Source organism: Silurus aristotelis (assembly GCF_946808225.1).
Source record: "Silurus aristotelis genome assembly, chromosome: 25".
Taxonomy (NCBI): Eukaryota; Metazoa; Chordata; class Actinopteri; order Siluriformes; family Siluridae; genus Silurus; species Silurus aristotelis.
Genome location: NC_139598.1, coordinates 8331062 through 8355644, shown reverse-complemented (window position 1 = coordinate 8355644; position 24583 = coordinate 8331062). Strand labels below are relative to the sequence as shown.

Genomic DNA, 24583 nt, shown 5'->3' with positions numbered 1-24583 from the left:
CATCAAAGTTACTAGCTTTTTTTCTTTTATTTTGTTTCTACTGCTTTAAATAACATAAGTAAACAGATAGCATAACAAATTTAGCTTTAGTGAAATTCTGTGCTGGGGTGGCACACAAGCTTTGTACAATATACTTGACCTATTGGTTCTCTACCTGCCAAACTGACAGATGTTTTTAATTATTATTCTGAACCCTGATGTTTGTAATGTTATCTGTCTTGGACCCATAACCTCTTTATTTCTGTAAAGCTGCTTTGGGACAATGTCCATTGTTGAAATGGCTATACAAATAAAACTGAATTGAACTGAATTGAATTAAACTGAACTAAATAAGTGAAGCCTAAAAGAACTGAATTATATTTTGCTGTAGATTTTCTCTCTGTAACAGGTTTGTCCCCACAATAAAATAATTGGATGCCACCTGGCCACCTGACAGTAATAAAAAAGATATGAGAAAAAGATTATTAGTGGTGCAACACCACATTAAGAAAGAAGGACACACTGGCTGGCAGTGAGCTGGTACTATTGTGAATCTACTGATGTTACAAGGACCCGAGACTGTGTTTACAGTGTCTTAGCAATGCTACAGGTCTGAATGATTAAATGATATATGACACATTTCAGGCTTTACATTTTTTGCAGATAAGTTTGCCTTTTTCTAGAAGTAAATGCTCAAAAATAAAAAAGATTCTAAGCCTGAAATTTAGGTAAAGGTCTTTGGTTTAATAATTTCATATCTACTGTAATGAAATATATAATCAGATAGATAGACACTGTAGATAGACAGACAGACAGACAGACAGACAGACAGACAGACAGACAGACAGACAGACAGATAGATAGATAGATAGATAGATAGATAGATAGATAGATAGATAGATAGATAGATAGATAGATAGATAGATAGATAGATAGATAGATAGATTTTTTAATTGATTAAATGTAATGCAGAGTTTGAACATCCTGCCAGTCTGAGATCCATGGGCTTGAGACACTGATGGTCTTGTTAGTACACAAATATTTAGCTGATATTTCTTGTGTATAGACTATTCAAGCCAATTAAACGACATGGCGAAATGCCATCTCTCAATTTTGGACATATATGTAATTTACTGTAATAAATGCAGGAAACAGAGAAAGGACTCTGTAGGACAGCTGGCGTATACAGAAGAGAAGTTCGGAAGAACAAGAGAACAGAAAGGGAGCCCTCCAGCAAGCTGTGCTCCGAAACGTGTTGAAACATGCAACTGCATCTAAAACCAAAGTTTAAATTCAGTGGCTTCTGGACACAAGAGAACTAAGAGAAGCAATCCAGAGGAATGAAAGAGGCTTTGAATGACATCCGAATGTTACAAGAGTTGCTATGTTACAGTGAATCCCTCAGCAAAGAGAAAAGCACTTTAGGATAGTTGAAGGAACACATACACTGATATATGCAGACATGCGTGGGTTCATACACATCCCCAAAGCCTTGACCCTGGAGTTATGCTATTGTTTAATCGAGATCCCTCAGTTGCTATGGAGACCAAGCCTTGGCTCTCAGAGGAGTAGAACAAGGAGGAGGAGAGAGGAGGAGATTTGAAAAAGAGGAAAACATTTTATAGAAAAAGGTGAAGAAGGTGTGAAGGCTACTAAAGCCATGGATGGCATTGAAGGCAGAGGATGAATACATGCTCATGATTTTGTTAAAGACAAAATTCTGAAAACATTCTAATAAGACACAAAAAAGTTGTATTTTATCAAAGGTTATGAACCAATAATGTTCACATATCTGTCACATATTCCCATATTCATTGTTATTTCTAATAACTCATGGAATACTTCTGATCATGATGATTTATTTGCACATAATAGGAAATTTTATTATGCGTGCAAAAGTAGCCATTCCAGAAGAAACACTTAAAAAAGGAAGAAACTCTCTCGTAACCACAAAATTTAGAGAGCTGAGATTAGGTTGTCAAACTATTTTTACTGATGCTACTAAAATTCCAGCTTTAGGTCAGGTAACATCCCACCCTTATCTAGCTCACAAACATTCATCTTTGTATTGCTTTACTCACTCCTGATAAAATGTGTATCCCTAGAGATATACCCAAATCTCTAATTGAGCACTTATACACAAAAACACAAACAGATCAACCATTCTCAGTGTCTCTCTCTCTCTCTCTCTCTCTCTCTCTCTCTCTCTCTCTCTCTCTCTCTCTCTCTCTCTCTCTCTCTTCTGTATGTGTGTGTGCTGGAGTACTGTTTACAGAAGCTGTCAGGTTGGTAATACTTAAGGCTGGGGTCAGGTCTGTAGCCAAGAGATAACACACAGACAAGCGAGGACCCTTTAAAATGACCCCCATGCCTCAGCACTACCCTGTCCATCCCTGCCACCTTAAGAAAAGAGAAACAAGCTCAGTTTTAGCCTTTACTCCATACACCTTGATAAGCACATTACTCTCTGACTATAGGCAAAGATTAAATCCATGTAGCAATTATTGCCATAAATGGAGTGGTAATTGTTAGTTATTGTTATTGTTATTATTATTAGGGGGCTATGTATCAAACTTGCAATAGGGGCCTATTATAATTCTACCTGTCTAGCCCATAGAATCATCAACACAGAGATTGACCAATTTTTACACTCTTAGCTCCATCAGTGGGTCAAATTTACACTGGCTGTCCAAATCTCTTTGTTGAGCCGAGTTTCATGCACCATATAACATCAATTTCCAGTTAATTTACTTTAATCACCTCCAAATGTGGCACATATCATCTTCAAAATACACTTAACAAATGTTTTAAAAGATATCTCAGCAACAATTTTACACACTGACACAAAGCCTGGTAAGCATCTTCAGGGCTATAACCCAAGGCAAAGTTCTTGTGTATGGCACTGGTCAAAATTTATTTGCCAAAAATGCTTACATGTTACTGTCTTTATTGCTATTTTTCCTCATCATCTTGACACCCTGCTTGTTTAGCTACACATTTCCTACTGCTATCAGAGAATTCCAACACTGTCTGTGGTCACAACATACGCACCATAAGTAAAACCTCATTTCCTTCGCCTAAAATTATGGTTCTGCTTTCCTGTGATAAGGTAACAGCTGTAGCACATCTGTGAATGTGTGGCTCACCAACTCTGGGTGCTTGGCCCCAAAAAATGCTGCTTGCGGCTTTAATTATATACTAAAATAAAACATTTAAATATTAAAAAGTGTTAACATATTAACATACCAAACTTACTGACATTAAATATCACAGATAGAATATGCAGTAAAAATTTTCAGCAACTTGCATGTCATATGTTTTTTACATTTTGCTATCAAAGGCCAAACGTACCTCATACGGCCTATAATATGGCATATTAGCACACAAATGAATAATCCAGTGGTTCACTTTACATAAGAACTTTTTCATTAGAATTATTTATTTATTAGGGACAAATACACTGAGCAGGCATAACTTTATGGCCATCATTCAGGCACACCATTATGACCACCTGCCTAATACTGTGTTGGTCTCCCTTTTGCTGCCAGAACAGTCCTGATCTGTAAAGCATTAACAGCATTAACAGCAATAACAGTTTAATTAACAATCAGCAATTTGAGCTACTTGAGCTCATCTGTTGGATCAGACCACACAAGCCAGCCTTTGCTCCCCTCGTGCATCAATGAGCCTTGGCCACCCATGATCCTTTTACAGGTTCACTACTGTTTCTTCCTTGAGACATTTTGAAAGATATTGACCACTGCAGACTGTGAACCCCCCACAAGAGCAGTTTTGGAGATGCTCTGACCCAGTCGTCAAGCTGTCACAATTTGGCCCTTGTCAAACTGAAATCCTTACACTTGCACATTGAGGACAAAATGTTCACTTGCTGTCTAATATATCCCACCCACTAACATGTACCATGATGAAGTAATAATCAGTGTTCATTGTGTTCATCAACTCTTCGGTCATTAATCATGATGTAATGCCATTATGTTATCCCTGGTGGATGTATGGCAACTGTTTCTACAGTAAACCTTTCAAAGGAATTTAATACCACATCCAAAAATGCAATAAATATTTTGCCACATTCTGTAATAAATATATAAATACTGAAGCCATGCTGATTTAAATACTGAATAAAGATTTCAAGATTTAGGCATCACCAAGCTTTATTAACAGTCAATGTTCTACTGGCTGGTGTTTGGGTATGAGTAACAAGAAATCTACTGTTAGCTCTAGAGGACAGAAAAGGCTGTAAAATACAAGGGTGTAAAATACACAAGTTTTTCACTTTGTCACATAAGTTTTTTTTTTTTTTTTAGTATATCTATATGTGTTAAAGGTTTTATAAAACAAAACCGAACAAATAAAGCAACTGTTTAAAAAAAGGCCAAAGTATCGCACAATTCTTAATTTAAAGTTCATTTAAATTTAAATACATTGCAGGTATGAACTACACTATATGGGCAAATGTACTGAAACATTTCCAGCCATGTGTGTTTTTTTTGTGGATACAGTATTTGGATGTGTGTTGGTGTGTAATAACACAGTGTAATATGTTATGTGCTATTCACCTAAGGTTGCATTTATCTAATTCAATCCATACATTTATCTATTTAAGATCAAAACACCTAGTCTTTCATTGTTTTTGAGACACGTGCATTTAACTTTTGTTTATATGTAACAAACTGGGGACCTACAGTTTGAATTTTGACCAAACAAATATACAAATGCACAGATGTTCAACTTTATTTTTATATATATATTCTTATATATGTATAGAATAAATAAAATGTGCAAATAAAAATAAATAAAAAAGGTTTTGGGTTTATATGTATAAATTAAAAACAGTGCAAAATAAAAGAATAAATAAGTAGATAAATAACAATATATTAGTGTATAAAATGAGAGGGAAACCACTCTCATTCTACTAAACCTATTTCAACTAGTTCACTATTTGCTTATAAAAGCACAAGCTGAAATCCTAAGATTTTTTTTTTATTGCAAGAAGCCATAATTGATGAAATCCCACAAAAATCTTTTTGGCTATACATAAAAAGGTCTATGACAGCTTAACTAATTAAAACCCAGTCCAGTTAATTTGATTAAGTACATTTTCAAAATTAAAAAATTGCTAGGCAAAACACTGACATGATTCACTGGTCACATAGAAGATACTTTTGTGTGAAACCCGCTTTTATGTTGATAACGTCCAGACCTATCATTTCAGCTGTCTATGTCCGACCTTATATTAGAAAATAAGAGCCAGTCTTGCTGGCTACATTACAGTTCTGACCTGAATCAGTGCACCTACTCCCTCTAGCTCTTACTCCATATACTTGGAAATCCGAAACCACATCAATAAAACATCAGCTCTATGAATAAAACATAAACGTTCCTCAATACACAACAAAGTTTTGCGTATATATATATATATATCAGGACACACAACGTCAGCTAAATTCCCTGTGCATGGAATGCCACTGATACAACAAGCGTTTAAGCAATCTGTCCACATGGGATACTGAGGTCCAGCCAGTAGTCTGTAGAAAGCTGTGGAATATCCTATGTCTGTATGTCCTAACTAATGCTTAACGTATTAATATTTATTGTCGCATCACATGTGGAAAATCATGTTTCATTAACAAAAATGCATCTAGTTAAAGGGAGTAAAATTACTTTCAACCCCATGGGTCTCAAAAAACATCTGGGACCAGGTGACAGTATAATGTTATTCAGCATTATTCATAACTCGAATGTTGTTCATCATTTAGAATTTGCCATGCAACCTAATCCAATTTGTTCTACCAAAGTGACACCAGAACCCAAAATTCTGTACAAGAGACAGAATTAGCAGGAACAAGGTGTCAGTGTATGGATGTAAGATTGCATGTTTCTGTGTGTGAATGTCTGTGTGTTTCAGTACAAGAAAGAAAGAGAGAAAGAGAGAGAGAGAGAGAGAGAGAGAGAGAAAGAGAGAGAGAGAGAGAGAGAAATAAAGAGTTCTTGAAGCATAAAACCTCTCTCTCTCATCCATCAATGGCTGACTCATTTTCCAGTGCCAACACTGCCATTTGGAGCTACACTATCTCACACACCTCTGACTCATGTTCCCTGTACTATGGGGGAGGTAGAAAAAACGAGTGCTTACTCAGTCCCTGAACACTACAAGTGCGTTTACTGATTAGTCATGTCTGACCCTTACATCTGACTGTGAAGGTTGCGAGGAAAGAAATTTCTCTGGGCCTTAGGCATCTCCATGGCAACAGTACTACTGTTAAGTGAAATAATAAGTAAATGTAAAATAAAAAAATAAAAAATGCATGCACCATACCCAATTCATAACACCATTGCAATTTAGCATTTCTTCTCTTTCAAAGGTTGTTTATGTTCTCACAACAACTGTTGTTTTCATTGGATTACCTATTGGATATGTGGTTATATTTACACCAGTACTGTAATCAACCGCTTTACCGCGGTTGGAATCTCGCACCCCAGGTTTATCACAGAATTGCATTTGTCACTTAACTAATTTGTTGAGCTGATTTTCCCGGTCTCTCGCGGATAGCACGATAGACCATAAAACTTATAGGGAATAATTTCTATGTGGAAACAATGAAATGTATTAATAAAAATATTATTATTAATTATAAAATGAACCCAGCCATTAGGGGGGCACAAGCCAGTGTACTCTTAGTGCCGGTCCCAAGCCCGGGTAAATGGGGAGGGTTGCGTTAGGAAGGGCATCCAGCGTAAAACATGTGCCAAATCAAATATGCGGATCACAAATGAGAATTTCATACCGGATCGGTCGAGGCCCGGGTTAACAACGACCGCCACAGGTATCGTTAGCCGACAGGGTACCGGTGGAAATTGGGCTACTGTTGGCCGAAGGAGGAGAAGGAGAGGAGGAAGGCGTCTACAGAGACGGCAGGAAAAGGAGCAGTGTAGGAGAGTAGAGGTTCGGGTTGGTACTTTAAATGTTGGTACTATGACGGGTAAAGGGAGAGAGATAGCTGATATGATGGAGAGGAGAAAGGTAGATGTGTTGTGTGTTCAGGAGACCAAGTGGAAAGGGAGTAAGGCCAGGAACATTGGAGGTGGGTTTAAACTGTTTTATCATGGTGTGGATGGGAAGAGAAATGGTGTAGGGGTGATTCTGAAGGAAGCGTACAGTAAGAGTGTAGTGGAGGTGAAGAGAGTTTCTGATAGGGTGATGATCGTGAAGTTGGAAGTTGAAGGGAGGATGATAAATGTCATCAGTGCCTATGCTCCACAAGTTGGCTGTGAGATGGAGGAGAAAGAAAGATTCTGGAGTGAATTAGATGAAGTGGTAGATGGTGTACCTAGGAAAGAACGATTGGTGATTGGGGCAGACTTTAATGGGCATGTAGGTGAAGGGAACAGAGGTGATGAGGAGGTGATGGGTAGGTATGGTTTTAAGGAGAGGAATGTGGAAGGGCAGATGGTGGTAGATTTTGCTAAAAGGATGGAAATGGCAGTGGTGAACACGTATTTTAAGAAGAAGGAGGATCATAGGGTGACGTATAAGAGTGGAGGAAGGTGCACACAGGTGGATTATCTTCTGTGTAGGAGATGCAACCTGAAGGAGATTGGAGACTGTAAGGTGTTGGCGGGGGACAGTGTAGCTAGACAGCATCGGATGGTGGTCTGTAGGATGGTTTTGGAGGCGAAGAAGAAGAGGAGGAAAGTAAGGTTTGAAAGAAGAATAAGATGGTGGAAACTGAAGGAGGAAGAGTGTAGTGTGAGGTTCAGGGAAGACATCAGACAGGGGCTTGGTGGTGGTGAAGAGGTGCCGGATGATTGGGCAACTACTGCAGGAGTGATGAGGGAGGCAGCTAGAAAAGTACTTGGTGTGACATCTGGAAAAAGAAAGCAAGACAAGGAGACGTGGTGGTGGAATGAGGAAGTGCAGGAGAGCATTAGGGGAAAGAGATTTGCAAAACAGAAGTGGGATCGACAGAGTGATGAGAAGAGTAGGCAGGAGTACAAGGAGATGCGGCAGCAGGTTAAAAGGGATGTGGCGAAAGCCAAGGAAAAGGCATATGAGGAACTGTATAAGAGGTTGGACACTAAGGAAGGAGAAAAGGATTTATACCGATTGGCCAAGCAGAGGGACCGAGCTGGGAAGGATGTACTGCAAGTTAGAGCAATAAAGGATGGAGAGGGAAATGTGTTGACTCGTGAGGAGAGTGTGTTGAGAAGATGGAGGGAGTATTTTGAGCAGCTGATGAATGAGGAAAATCAGAGAGAGAGAAGGTTGGAGGATGTGGAGTCGGTGAAGCAGGATGTAGATAGGATTAGTAAGGAGGAAGTGAGAGCAGCGATTAAGAGGATGAAGAATGGAAAGTCGGTTGGACCAGATGACATACCGGTAGAAGCGTGGAGATGTTTAGGAGAGATGGCAGTGGAGTTTTTAACCAGATTGTTTAACAGGATTCTGGAAGGGGAGAGGATGCCTGAGGAATGGAGAAGAAGTGTGCTGGTACCGATCTTTAAGCATAAGGGAGATGTGCAGACCTGCAGTAACTACAGGGGAATTAAGTTGATCAGTCACACCATGAAGTTATGGGAAAGAGTAGTGGAAGCCAGGCTGAGAGAAGAGGTGACCATCTGTGAGCAACAGTATGGTTTCATGCCGAGGAAGAGCACCACAGATGCCTTATTTGCTTTGAGGATGTTGATGGAGAAGTATAGAGAAGGACAGAAGGAGCTGCATTGTGTATTTGTGGATTTAGAGAAAGCGTACGACAGGGTGCCGAGAGAGGAGTTGTGGTATTGTATGAGGAAGTCAGGTGTTCCAGAGAAGTATGTGAGGGTGGTGCAGGACATGTATGAGGACAGTGTGACGGCAGTAAAGTGTGCAGTAGGTACGACAGACTGGTTCAGGGTAAAGGTTGGACTGCATCAAGGATCGGCCCTGAGCCCTTTCCTGTTTGCAGTGGTGATGGACAGGTTGACGGACGAGGTCAGACAGGAGTCTCCCTGGACTATGATGTTTGCAGATGATATTGTGATTTGTGGTGAGAGTAGAGAGCAGGTTGAGAAGAGCCTGGAGAGGTGGTGATATGCGCTGGAGAGAAGGGGAATGAAAGTCAGTAGGAGTAAGACAGAGTACATGTGTGTGAATGAGAGGGAGGGCAGTGGAGTGATGCGGTTGCAGGGAGAAGAGGTGGAGAAGGTGGAGGAGTTCAGGTACCTGGGGTCAACAGTGCAAAGTAATGGAGAGTGTGTTAGAGAAGTAAAGAAGAGAGTGCAGGCAGGGTGGAGTGGGTGGAGAAGAGTGACAGGAGTGATTTGTGATAGAAGAGTATCTGCAAGAATGAAAGGGAAAGTTTATAGGACTGTGGTGAGACCTGCGATGTTGTATGGATTAGAGACAGTGGCATTGAGTAAAAAACAGGAGGTGGAGCTGGAGGTAGCAGAGCTGAAGATGTTGAGGTTTTCGTTGGGAGTGACGAGGATGGACAAGATTAGAAATGAGTTTATTAGAGGGACAGCACATGTAGGATGTTTTGGTGACAAGGTGAGGGAGGCGAGATTGAGATGGTTTGGACATGTGCAGAGAAGGGACATGAATTATATTGGTAGAAAAATGCTGAAGATGGAGCCACCAGGTAGGAGGAAAAGAGGAAGGCCAAGGAGGAGGTTCATGGATGTGGTGAGGGAAGACATGCAGGTAGTTGGTGTAAAAGAGGCAGATATCGAGGACAGGGTGGTATGGAGACGGATGATCCGCTGTGGCGACCCCTAATGGGAGCAGCCGAAAGAAGAAGAAGAAGAAGAATTATTAATTATAAAATGAAGTAAAATGTTAATACAGTACAGTACTGTATACATAAAATAGCATTTTTGGGGTGGTTTTTCTTTTATCGCGGGTGGTTTTGGAACGTAACCACCGCGATAAATGATGATTATTGTAGTTTGTTTCAGCAAATTCAAAACCATTGTGTTGATTTTTGCATTGGCTTTATCTATTTTTTCTCAGTGTCAAAATGCCTGCCATTTTCCCAAAGATAGCTCACTGATCTTCATATGGGTTCATTCTTTCCAACAACAAATGCAGTCTTCACAGGCAAAACCAAGACCCAAACCAATAAGAGACTTTCAGAGCTCTTAATTGTTCATACAATTCATCTAACAGGTCACACCTGGGCAACAAGAAACACAGTAGAATTTTTGTAAGAACTTGAAAAAAGGTGGGGACGACAAAAGTGCTAAAATTATAGCTTATATACCACATCCAGATGTAATTATTGGGAAATGAAAGCTGAAATTTCGATCTACTGCATCAACATATATCATCTTATGATATAAAAAATCAAATGTGTTTAATGTACAGCAAAAAAATTTTTTTTGTTATTAGCTTTACTGTTCTAATATTTTCTGAGGGGACTGTATATGAAGGTGTACTGGGAAAATTAGAAAACTATGTAGTAAAAGAAAAAAAGATCAGAGTGTGATTACAGCTGTGGCCAGGGGTAATAAACATGCTTTTAAATAAAAATTAGGGCTGTCAATTGATTGAAATATTTAATCGCAATTGATGGCACGATTGTCAAAGTAATTATGGTATTTTACATTACGGAAATTATCAGGACACCGTACTTAACTTTTGCTATGTTTCCACATGGACGTTTATAATTGCCGGATGTGTGCATCATGCAGATTTTGGTGCTTGATTTGAGACTTGGTGCATCAGTAAAACAAAAGTTTACTGAATAAAAATAATTTTTCGGTGGAGTTTATTATTAATATTTTATATCTGAGTAAAGAAAGAATGTCGTGAATAAATGTGTATTGCGTTGAAGGTTTTAATTTCACCTCTTTTATATTTATATTTAAAATAAAAATGGTCACAGAAATGCATGCTGCATTAATCGCGTAATAATAAAATTAGTGCTGTTAAAATTAATTCGCGTTAATGCGTTATTAATGCATTAATTTTGACAGCCATAATTAAAATCCATTATAAGTGAAAAAGGGTATAATAAAACACATACTGAGGATCAATTATATTTTAAAAACTTGGCAAATAGCATGTTCCAATGTGTTAGTTTCATGCAGAGATTAAATTACAACCTGATCTATGTTTCCAATTGGACCAACCCATATTCATAGCACAGGGAGAACATTTTTATTAGAAGAGAAACCCATGCAGTATGAAATATGGAATATATAAGCAGCCTGTGACATTCATAAAGTCTTGTAATAATATGCTTTCAATAACTAATGTGAATAGGAACATTCAGTACATTCTGGTTGCCACTTAGTATTCAATATTTGGCTCATTTTTACAATTAAAACAAAAAACATTCACCACAGGATCTCCATGTTCTTCATTTTCTTGTCGATACATTCAAAATTGCTCAGTTTAATCAGTTTTATACTGCATGTGATAGTGCCAGCTTAACAATGAGAGGCTGAAAGAGTCTGATGTTGAACTACAAAAGGATAAAGGTTTTAGTGTTTTGCATTTTTTTTAATTGATGAGGAACAATAATGAATTAATTACTTCAATTAATTTTTGTTTGTTTTTGGGATCTGTAATATTGAAATCACTTGTGTCTATTTACCCTCTAAACTATTTTAGCTAGTGCAGTAACTTAGGCTAATGGCTAACAGGTGGGTTTTTGGTGTTCTTTTAGTACTTTTGTTGTATTGGTAAGAATAATGTGATCAATGCTTTTAAAAGTCTACATCTACAGATTAGCATCTCTGCTTCTCCTAAAATGCTAACATTAGCCAATGTGCCTTTTATGTTTTTCTGTGATTTTTGCATTTCAGTCTTTCAAACTTGAAAGAACAGATCATTAATAAATCTTTACACATTCCAAATCACATGCTACACCAAACATGGGCATTGGTTTTCTAATTTCTCGCAACTATTTATTTTCTACCTGGGTTTGGGTTTTGATAAAACTGATTCTCAATTTTCAATATTGTTGTTTTAAACCTGTTTGTTAAAACCATTTTGTCTGACTACTGCCTTTAGCCAAACTTAGTAAATATAGCCATATAATAAGCTATAAAATGAGCATAATTTACTTAAATTCTTTGTCAGATTAGATTGCTTTCATGCTTTCTATGGATGCTTACTCCAGCACACATTTTTACTAAGATAGGGCCAGCAGTTTTCAGCCTCAAGTCAGAAACTGAAGACAAATTGAAGTGTGTCATGAAAAGGTCAGGGCAGATAAGAAAATGGTGTGATTCTTAGTGTACATGATCAGACAGAAATAGCTGTATCTTGAAGTGATTTATAGTGTACAGTTTATTGTAAGTACACTGAAGGTGAACTAAATAATAAATGAGTACAATGGAAGTTTTTTTTATTGTGGAACTTTGTTTCAAAGAAGTTCAGGTTCCAGGAGGAATGTATGTGATGTTACACCTGTAATGCACTCAGCAAAGTTTCATTACTGGTATTGGCATGTTTTGTCCTCCATTGTTCTTGTGTGCTGAGTGGGCTGCTGTGGCATGCTGACACCTGTACATGTGTTTGCTTCCATGCATGTAATCCTAAAATACTGTATATTGCAAAAAGATTTGTTGTGAGAAACTGATTTTGGGTTGGATGAAATATGACGAGTGGGCTTAAAATATAACTGGGTGAGTCGAATCGGGTCTGGTTGTGTTAAACAATCACATGTATTGTATTAAGTTCAGACTTCAATTAAAATCCTGTGTAGATCAGAGTAACACATGATTTGCCAGGTTATCAATCTTTGGTCAAAGACCCAAAATCTTTTACAAATTTTTGATCATTAAAATTCAACCAATTCTTCTGTAAAAAAAATAACTTGTATGATGAAGGTTCTATTTGACTTCACACCAACCTGGAAAAGATGCCAAATCTTAGTATTTAAAGAGTAATAATTTAGGGATAGAAAACTTAATCATTGCCCACATCTTTCCCTAGTGTTCTTACTTGTATTATAATTATAATGTATGATTTTGGCACTGAAAATGGCCTACTGTTTCTATGTTTAACTGCCAGGGAGACTGGATCCTGAAATAGCTTGACTTATTTCATTCATTTTGCACTAGGCCTTGGCTGCCAACACTGCCCGAGATCTCTGACCCAATCAATCAACCCAGGAAGTCCACTTATCGCTCGGTAAAGTATAGATTTCTAGGTGCTTCCTCAAGGTGCCTAAAGATCAATTCCAGAAACACCAAATGTAAGCATTGGCTTCCTCAAGGGAAAATATATACAGCAAAATGGCACTGGGGAAAAAAATGACAAATGTGACTAAGCTGTGCAACAAGATGCCCACAAATAAACACGACCCTATTTTAGAAACCATTTCCAAAATAGGGCAAAACACCATTAATCAGTATTTAGAGCTCACATGCCTACACTGTATGACTGCGCACATCCAGAATGTGTTAATACTTTCAGAATATCAGAAGTTAAGAATATCTCTGAACTTCAGAGGTATAATACAATGACACTGACTGTATCTGACAGTTCCTTAGTCTCAGCTGTATCACTTTTATTTGTCTCAACCTGAGATTTGCTCAGAAGAGTTATTAATAAACCCAGTTAGAGGTAGCTTTCTTCAGTGGATTGTGTATTGTACATGTCACACTGACTATGTTTAAAAGGAGAAAGACTGTGCAAATTGTCTTTAGAGTCTAACAATCCTAGTGATAAATCCGGGTTATTGGTCCTTATCTAAGAAGAAAAGCAAGTCTAATAGTTGTATTTATGTTTTTACTGAAAAACACTCCCTTGAATATTTCTGGTGTTAACATGCTAAACAAAAGACAGCCGGCAAAAATCCCACAGGAGAATATCCCGGGTTGTAAACGTAAAATATGTACAATGAATCACAGCAATAGTCCTTTCTACTGGTTCCTATTTGGGGAGGGCCAGGCAGCAAAGCCCGACACAGTGGCTAATTCAAAGGATTGTGGGACAGATGCAGCACTTCCTGTGTTGAGGGAGGGTCAGGGTGGGACAGATGTGAGCTTAAAGATAAGGTGGGAAGCAGTATGCCCATCTGATAATGCCTTCCTGTTCGTGTTTGTTGAGCTCTGATCATTTCTGCGTTGCTTTTTTATGTCTATGGTTACCGTAATGAAAAAACACACAGTTCGGGCTTGTTTACTGAGACGCATAATTAACATCACAGAAATGTTGAGATGTTTGTTTTTTCTGTTAGATTGGTATGCACAAGAGGACGTGTATACCATTCTATTGGGACAGCTTTACTGTAACAGCTAAGAAAACAATAATAACTAACTACAGCTAACATAACACCAGGATTTTCACTTTAATACCAGGACCGGGTATCATGATTGACACCTGACACTTGACAATGACACTTTTGACTAAAACTAATTCAAAAAAAGAAAATAAATGTATACACTGAACAAAATTATAAACGCAACTTTTTTTCCTAAATATTGTTCACAGATCTGTCTGAATCTGTTTTAGTGAGTACTTTTCCTTTGCCAAGATAATCCTCCACCTCACAGGTGTGGCATATTCGGATGCTGATTAGACAGCATGATTATTGCACAGGTGTGCTTTAGGCTGGCCACAATATAAGGCCACTCTAAAATGTGCAGTTTTATCAAACAGCACAATGCCACAGATGTCGCAAGTTTTAAGGGGGCGTGTAATTAGCATGCTGACTACAGGAATGTCCATCAGAACTGTTTTCCGTGAATGTTGTTAATTAATTGTTGTTAATGTTGTTAATTGTTCAATGTTCATTTCTCTACCATAAACCATCTCCAAAGGCATTTCAGAGAATTTTGCAGTACATCCAATCGACCTCACAACCACACACCACGTGTAACCACACCAGCCCAGAACCTCAACATCCAGCATCTTTACCTCAAAGATTGACTGAGACCAGCCACCCGGACAGCTGCTGCAACAATCGGTTTGCATAAACAAAGAATTTCTGCTCAAACTGTCAGAAAGCATCTCAGGGAAGCTCATCTGCATGCTCGTCGTCCTCATCGGCGTATACGACAGCGTGTTCCAGATCCTGCCAATATCCAGCAACTTCGCACAGCCATTGAAGCGAAGTGAACCACCATTCCACAGGCCACATTCACCAACCTAATAAACTCTGTGCTAAGGAGATGTGTTGCACTGTGTGAGGCAAATGGTGGTCACACCAGAACCAGTTCTGGTTTTCAGAACCCCTCCCGTACCCCCTAAACCCCCAATACAGTAAAACTGCACATTTTATTGTGGCCAGCCTAAGTCACACCTGTGCAATAACCATGCTGTCTAATCAGCATCTTGATATGCCACACCTGTGAGGTGGATTAATTATTTCGGCAAAGGAGAAGTGCTCACTAACACAGATTTAGACAGATTTGTAAACAATATTTGAGAGAAATTTGCCTTTTGTGTAAATAGAAAAATTCTTAGATCTTTGAGTTCAGCTCATATAAAATGGGGGCAAAAAAAAAAGTGTTGCGTTTATGGTATTGGTCCAAAGTTTAAAAAAATTGCCAATCTCAGCATTTCCTTCTGCAAAAAAAGTACTGAATGTTGTAAAACTTTAATCATGTAATACCATTAGAGATTTCAAATAAAATGTTAAACAGTACTACAGATGATTGAGTCTTTACTTTAAACATGCAAGTCATTATAAAAATACAATATTTAGGGACATGAAACAATATACTGACTAATATAACAGTGTTAGAGAGTTACAGTGATGGTGCAGTTTCTTCCTGCTGACAACATATGTTTCAACTGCTACTCAATGTCCTTGAGAAGCATTTTCACAAAGGCAATCTGCACTTCAGAGAAACACTGCAGAGACCAGAGATGGTGAGACCTAATTTACTTTCATTTTAATCACCATTCAAAATATGACTGATGCTTTATTACAGGGTTCTCCAAACTTTTTCACACCTGCTGGTGGGGTGTGTATATATGTATACATATATCAGCTAAGAAACAAAATATTTGCCTCTCAATGCCGAGCGCTCCATTACAAGACGTCGAAGCAATTTTGAGGGCTTCATCGACTAATTAGCAAATGAGTCCAAATATCTCCACATATTACACACATGGGTTTGAAGTATGCGAATTACCCATAGAGACAAAACAATAATATAAACACATCTTCATATTTTTGGTTAAAGGCTTTTTTCCCCCTCGTTATTAGCTCTGCTATCACGTGGTCTTTTCTTACCACCTCCACTAAAGATACTTTGGAGGGATGTTTATTTAACATTCATGCTAATGATTAGCTAAAACTCTTACAAGTATGCATATAAAGTTCTCTGAAATCACGCTGTATGTAAATTTAGATAGTGGCTCTTAAAGGGCAAAACACACAATAAATAATACAATATTAAGTCTAAAACATTTCACCAAACCGTTCTCCAACCCAGTAGGAATTCTTTTACAGCATGGTACTGGGTCGGGACCTGGTGGTTGGAAACATTCCTATTTAGCAGCACAGACAAAAGCCTGAGAAAACCTGGGAAATGGTATCATCAGTGTCATCCATTTTCTCCAGACAACACACACATTTTAAGCACACGTCCATATAACTAAGGAGTTCACTAAAATATTGTAAGATTTAAGCATAAACAACATTTCATATATTGAAAAATATATAAATATTGAGAGAATTTACTTATTTAAAAAACAGTTGCCGTGCCGTTTTTTTTGCACCTAAAGTCTAAAGTTAAAAAGCAGTTTTGAATTAACATTTGTTGTGTTTTAAAGCTGTGTGTAAGGGAGTAAGTTTTGTGTTTGTGGTGTTCATGTAGTGACCTATATTTGAAATAATATCTGTAAGTATACATGCAGCATAAATACGTACGATTAAAGGATTTTTAAAATTCAGAATTGCAGCATTATGTATCAAGTACTGATGACTGCTGGTTATCCTATTTTGTTACAATTTCTTACAGGAGCTAACAACATTAGGGTTGGCTAATCTGCCACAATAAAGAGACAAGAATACATACATTTTCAATGTATGCAACTGCAGTAAGATTGGAGAATGAAAAAAACCCCCACAACAAATGGCATTTGAATTTGACAGAAAATTATTTGCCTCGATGCTTCATTTAGTCCAGCGGTTCCCAAGCTTTTTTGCGCCATGGACCGGTTTAATGTCAGACAATATTTTCACAGACTGGCCATTAAGGTGTGGCAAATATAAATACAAGAAAAATAAAATGACACGACCTGCATAAAAACTGGTATTTTCTAAACAAAATAATAATCGCGAATCCACTGTGTTGTTTTTTTTTTATTTTGCTGGCTTGGGTGTTTTAATTTAGCAGTAATGTATTATGTGTTAGGGGCCGGAGCAGCCCCTTTAAGAAGGTAGTGGATGAAGTTAAGACATGACTGAGGCATCTTCACGTTTTAAGAGTGAGTCATAGACAGATGGCAAAGAGAATCTGCTAATTTTCCAAAATAAAACATCGTTCAGAATCAGATAATAAATAAAACAGAAATAATGTAAGTTAGGTATTCTTTCTGTGCGGCCCGGTACCAATTGACCCAGGGGTTGGGGACCACTGGTTTAGTCCATTTAACTACACCTGGAGCACTGTGTCTCCCCACAGACCATTATTACAGACACACCACCTGATAAACTCTCGTTTATCGTTTTGGGGTCTCATTTACAACCTTTGAGTGGAAAGTGGCGTACGCACATTTCCAGCCCCAATTTGTGCATATGCCACTTTCCACTCAAAGGTTGTGTGTACTATCGGTGTCACCAATTCCCCTTCTCACCTTCTGTGTTTCCACGTTTTACAAAGTTTGGAAAAATTTCAAACAAAATTCTATGCGTTTACCTTTTTTTAAAAGTAATTTGAAATGTATTTTGATATTTTCATTTATGGTTTATATATTTATTTATATATTTGTATTTGCATTTTGATGTTATTTGGCAATTAAATGCATTAAATGGGTTTAGTTTTTAAAGATATTCTTGTTTGCTATTTCAGCAATAAAATTTTTATTTTTTCTAAAAAAGGAAACAAATTACTTGTTCATTTTAACAGTAAGAGTCTTATTTTCTCTTGTACATGTAGCATTGCTCTTTAACTAAGAAAAAAAATACTTAATTAATCGATGGACTATTCGGTAAATTACTAGATTACTAAATTCTAGCATAACTGCTTTATCGGGCTACATTTTCTATTCCCTGAGTTATTTTTCAACTTTCTTCTGTGTCAAGAATCTATTTTAAAGGAGTGGTTCAAACACAGATGACAAACTTATGGCCACACAGATGACTTTGACTTATCGACCAAAAAACCTTTGAAAAACAGACGTTTAACTATTATGCTCATTCGAATGTCTGAAAATCTTAATATAGACAATTTCTATGACAGAATTCATAACAAGAGTCATAAATGCAGGTAGTTCAAACATAAATGAACATATAAAATGCATAAAACAAATAAATGCAACCTGCTTCACATTAATAATTAGCAAGTCTGTTCAAGGCATTCCAAACACTTTCTGAAAACAATTTCTTTCAAGAATATAGATTCATTTGATTTTATTAACATGTAGACCCCATTGTCAATCATTCACTGTCCATTTGTAAAATATACAAATGAAAAATATTGTATAAAATATTATAAAATATTGGGGAATTGTGGCCATTTACTTGTAGCAATATTATAGAACAAAAATCCCCCGAAACTACAAGTGATTCCAAATAGCTTCCTTTAAAGCAGATATCAGATTGAAAATGCAATGCATACATGAATAAAAAGAATGCTTGAAATCTCTAGGTGGTGAACCACATCTCAACAATCTGCACCTGAGAAAATGTACCAGCTTTTCATCTAAATCTGCAGAGCAAGTCTCCTTCGCTAGCTCTTAGGTCCGTCCTTGCAGGTAGCTTCTCATAACAACGATAAGGCCTTTGACAGGATATGTCCTAAAAGCAAATTTACTTCAGAGAGACACATCATCGCTTGACCTCGTGTTCCTGATCCATTTTGCACTTTTCATTTTGGAGGTCTGCCAGGCTCGTGTGGTGCATGTGCAGCTAACCATGGCTGTTAAAATATTGAAAGTAGTGCGGACTCAAGAGTGCAACAAATAAAAATTAATAGAGTAAAGGTAGAAATTACAATGAACGTCAGATGGACTGTTGAATGATAGGACGTGTCATCATCACTTCTTGTTTAATCTGGATATTTACTTTTTCATTTCTCTATCTTATTAGTCTTTTAGCTACACTTTCTGCATGTACTGAAAATTTTGTTCAGATGCACAGATTATTTTCAACAATTTAATACACGAAATACAATTGAATATAAGCAGCTCATGCAGAGCAAAAAAAAAAACAAACATACTCAGCAGCTGGTTAGGCAGGACCTGCAGGCTTCTCTTCATGGTATCATGTGATCCGGGTCTTCCTCCACAGTGCTCATGATTCTCTGTGGACAAACAAACATACACACACATGCAATCATCAATCCTAATCCATATTCCTGCTTAAATCATGATTGGAAATGGAAGATATCAGTCAGTGTTACCACCAAATATTGCAATTTAGACACTCGATTACAGTCGTCAAACTGCAAACGCATATGCCAGACATGCTGTATTTAAATCTTCTCTGACAGCCACAAAACCGATCTAGACATTAGAAATCACACTGATAAAGTATATTGACAAGAACGTCAGTTATTTCTTCCTGCGTATGTGTCAATATCTCATATATAGTTTATAGCACTATACATTATTAATCTTCCAGACAACCCACCATTTGATTATTAACACCATATAAAAACAGTAAGCACATACATGTTGCTTTAATTTGAAGAGAGCTTTGTGTGTGCATGCATGTGTGTAAAAACTTGAAAATCTAAGTGTCACAACTGTCATGTCATTGTGTCCTTGGGCTACTTGGATTCACTATCTGTACTGGACCCACTTTATAATAAATATGAAGTGGCTGGCTGATGTGAAATAGGATTTATGTCCCTCTGGGTAGAGGTGACATAACCACAAGCCTGCTTCAGCCACCCCTGAATAAATATACAGACAACTGATAAAGATTGCAAAAAGACTCTAAATAACAGTTTATATTAAATATGAGTAGGTTGAATATGAAATGTTATATATAATATTATAGTAGTACTAAAAGTAACAGATGTATAATCTTAAAAATTGCATGTACATATACAGTTAATGATTATGTGAACTGGGTTATTTGTAAGCAGTTATATTTCGAGTGCTTAATGAGCGAGATCCTAGATAAACTATTAATATATATTATATTCAGTATTTAGAACGAGCAGTTTTGTAGTTTACTGGTTCTCAAAGTAAGGTACAGGAGCTCCCTGGAGTGCATGAAACATAGGCAAGAGGTCTGCAATGTTTGAGACCTGGAAATAAAATTCATGGTGATCAAAGTTATTATATTTATTGTTTGGTTATAGTCTGGACACTTGAATTGAGTGGGTTTAGGTTAAAACTCCAAAAACAAGTAGGCATATGAATACTTAATAAATTTGGTTGTCGGAAAGTAAAAAAAAAATAAATAAAAATAAAAATTGGACTATAGAGATGTGAATATTGAATGATTGTTTTTGTGGTCACTTCTTGTGCAAAACATTTAATAACCCCTGATTTAGTTTGTACCTATGCTTTTACCTCAGTAGGCTCGATACCTATCTAGTTAAGAGAAAAGTTTTTTCTTTTTCAAATTGCCTTTTCTTTAGAAACCTGCTAGCTAAGTTACAAGGTTTCTGTTCTGAGGTTAAACATAAGTATTACAATGATAGCACATAGCTAAACACATATCAGCTCCTCTTTGAGTATAAATGCATCATTTCTCACTGCTTTACTATATAATTACACTACTGGCTATACTATGTCCACAGGTCTTCCAAGCAAGTAGTGGCTTTAAAGAGGAAAACCCATCAGTCACATTCTCTCCCAGTGTAATCACCCTGAACATGGTGTATACTCCCCCACTCAGCCTACAATACACACTCCTCAATTATTGTTTGGCAGAATCAATGCCAGAACTACACTTTACTCTGAGAAAGTGCAGTGTCTGTGTGTGTGTGTGTGTGTGTGTGTGTGTGTGTGTGTGTGTGTGTGTGTGTGTGTGTGTGTCACATCATTAGTATGGCTGAAGAAAGTAGAGGGTCATCTTAGATCACCTGCAAAAAAGCCCTTCAATGACTCACCAATAATGCTGCTTTTGTGATGCGTGACTAAATGATGATTTTGTGTGTGGGAAGTGAGGAGGTTTGTGAGTCATGTCCACATAATAGAATACGTTTCGGGGCACGCCCACATCCGCTACAGTGAAGTTGAGAAGATAGGAGGTGCTGAGGTAGACAGAAAATGCTTAGAAGTAAATGTATGCCTAAAGACAACAAATTATATATATTTGAATGGACATTTGGTTCCACCCAGATGAGGATGGGTTCCCTAATAAGTCCAGTTCCTTTCAAGGTTTCTTCCACATGCCATCTCAGGGAGTTTTTCTGTACCACAGTAATAAAAAACAAACTTATACAGTACATTATTTTATTACCGCTTTATCTGCGCTAAACTGCTTTGAGACAATATTCAAGCAGGTGCTCATCAATTTCATATGTAGGTTGAAACACGGTCATTAACTGAAAGAGAAACAGCTGAATAAGAGGCTTAAATCTGTTAGAGGAACAGCCAAACTCTGCCACTAAAATGAGGTAGTGGAAGACAGTCACAGGTCCTACACCAAAGCAAGAGTGAACACAGCAATAAGACACAAGGAAGTTATACTGCATCAGCAAGGTCTCTCCCAGGGTTTCAAGATGCTGTTCAAGCTATTTTCAAGAAGCACAAACATAAAGGAAATGTTAAGGACTAAAGACACAGTGGTCAGCTAAGAAAACTTAATGCAGCAGATGAAAGCCACATCATGCTTACTTCCCTCCAACATCGGAAGATGTCCAGCAAGGTGCCATGAGCAAAGAAACCATCAGCTGAAACCAGTGGGATCCAGGTATACCTATTTACTGTCTGGAGAAGTCTGGCCAGAAGTGGTTTTTATTGTAGAATGAAGGTGTAGAAATAAGGCTATGTGGTTTACTATGCATGAAAACATAAAAACTGGGGTGCAGAAATATGGCAGCAGGTGCTCTGGACTCATGATGAGGTAGTTTGTTTGCTGAAAGCCTGGAGAGTGGTACAATAATGAAATATTGTGGAGGTTTCTTGCAAGTTTGGGGCTGCATTTTTGCAAATGGAGTTGGAGATTAGGTCAGGAATAACAGTGTCCTCAGTGCTGAGAAATAAAGGCTTTTTCCGGCATTTTCAGGGATTCGTCTGTTTGGCCCCAAATGTATTCTGGACAATGACAACAATCCTAAATATACAGCCACTGTCATTAAGAACTATATCAGCATAGAGAAAAATAAGGAGCCCTAAAATTGAAAGCCCCATTCATCATGTTCATGTTTTTGTCTGCTTGACAGGATCATACAAATCTGTATATCTTGTATTAGAGCAGCTAAAATTTGGTGCTTTGAGTAAAATTCTCTCATCCTGACCACTGGATGTTCAACATGGCAGATCATGGCAAAGAACTCTTTATGGATTTAAGAAGCCTCTTTTGAAGCTGGCTCACAATAAAACCTGCAAACAGTTTGCTGAAGACAATCTGTCCAAAAGCATGAATTACTGTAACATGTCCTGTGGTCTGATGAGACTAAGATAAACTTTCTTGGCTCAGTTGGTGTCCAGCATGTGTGGTAATGCCCTGCTGAGGATTACCAAGAAAATTGAGTCTTGCCTACAATCAAGCATGGTGGTGGTGGCATCATGGTCTGGGGCTGCATGAGTGCTGCTGGTACTGGGGAGCAGAGGTTCGTTGAGGGAAACATGGATTTCAACATGTACTGTGACATTCTGAAGCATAACATGATGCCCTCCCTTCAGAAACTGGTCCAAATGGCAGTTTTTAAAACATAATAAGGACCATATACACACTGCCAAGATGACAACTCCTGTGCTGTGCCAAATATGTCTCCCGATCTGAACTCTGTTGAGCACGTGTGAGGCATCCTCATGCGGACGGTGGAGAAGCTCTGTGTGTCTAACATCCAGCAGCTCCATTATGTCATTATGGAGGAGTGGAAGAGAATCTCAGCAACAACCTGTGCAGCTCTGGTGAATTCCATGCCCAGGAGGATTACGGCTGGATGCTGGATATCAATGGTACTCATACAAAGTGTTGACAGATATTAAGACAATAATAGTTGTATTTTGAATAATGTTTAGAGGACAGTAAATCTGTACTGCTATACAAACCGCACATTGACTACTACATAGAATACTGGTTGCTGAAATTTGAGAGGTGTAGTCCCTTTTGTGAGATACTGTGTATATATTTATATATACTGTTTATTACTATTATTTATTACTCTGTTACTCTGTCTGACCAGAGTAAAGCACTTAAAAAACATGACTAAATGAATTAATATGAAATGAACAATATAACATATATATAATTATAGTTATATGTTAATTATATCAATTAATACATAAACGAAGAAGCAAAAATAATCCATGTACATGGATATAAAGATACGTAATAAATAAACTTAAATATAAATATACTACTACTACTACTACTACTACTACTACTACTACTACTACTACTACTACAAATAATAATAATAATAATAATAATTTAGCCCACAACTGTACAAGAAATAAAGCTATTTACTTTAGTTTGCAGATTAGCTAAATAAAATTCAACATGATGCTCATAATTACTGCTCTTTATAAAGGTAAGTCAAAGGGCAGCCCTCTTTCAGTGACACTGCTGTGTCTTGCAGTCCCTCCTGCCCTTTCAGCCGAACCTATTCACACAAAAAATGACTCTGGGAACAGAGCAACTCACTAAACCTCTTTCACCTCTGCTTCAACCATTCTTTCTGCTCTATAACATAAAAAATATTGTAATCCCAGGTCCTTTTATGCTAGCTGACAAATCACTTTATGGAAGCTGACACATGCAGAGTCCACATTTTGTTGCCATGGCAACGTTAACAGAGCATTATACTCGCATCTCCTCGTGATGGCAACTGCAAGGCAAATCTAAAAAAAAACGACTTACTATAAATTTCATGTCTATCTACAGCCTTTAAAAGCATTTCTTATTTGTTGATGTTCGGTTGTATAATGCATTCATTTGATGAATGTTGACGGAAATTACTATTATTGCTACTGTGATGAATCATAAAAAGTCTAGATTACTTTCTCAAAATAATGTTTTATTGCAGCAGACAGTACGTGAGGAGATCTTGAATCAGAGCGATTCTCTTTTAAATCAGAAAACAATTAGTTGTGTTTGAATTTTTGGTCCAAGCCTTGGTGGTCTTCAGGAACACTTTTGTTTTATGATGTAGATAAGTGTAAAATGTAAAATTTCTTTTACTTTGGGTTCATTTAGTAATGTTAAAATCAGCAGTGAATTAATTCAGGAACAGAATTTTGGTTCCAAAGTATTTATGTTAGATGGGAATTCAAAAAAGACGATGCTCCTCAAGAGCTGCTTGTTCTCTGAGAAGAGGAAATTGAATGTTCCAATTGAAAGAC

The 24583-nt window shown here is 37.5% G+C and overlaps 1 protein-coding gene across 1 annotated transcript in view; it reads right to left on the bottom strand.

Moving 5' to 3' along the window:
* Positions 1-24583, bottom strand: part of tmem108 (transmembrane protein 108) — a 73037-nt gene that overhangs the window by 5145 nt on the left and 43309 nt on the right. Inside the window, exon 3 of the mRNA XM_083529980.1 lies at positions 19330-19413. Coding sequence (XP_083386106.1) covers positions 19330-19369 — 40 coding nt within the window. The 5' untranslated portion in view covers positions 19370-19413. The remainder of the gene's footprint in view (positions 1-19329; positions 19414-24583) is intronic.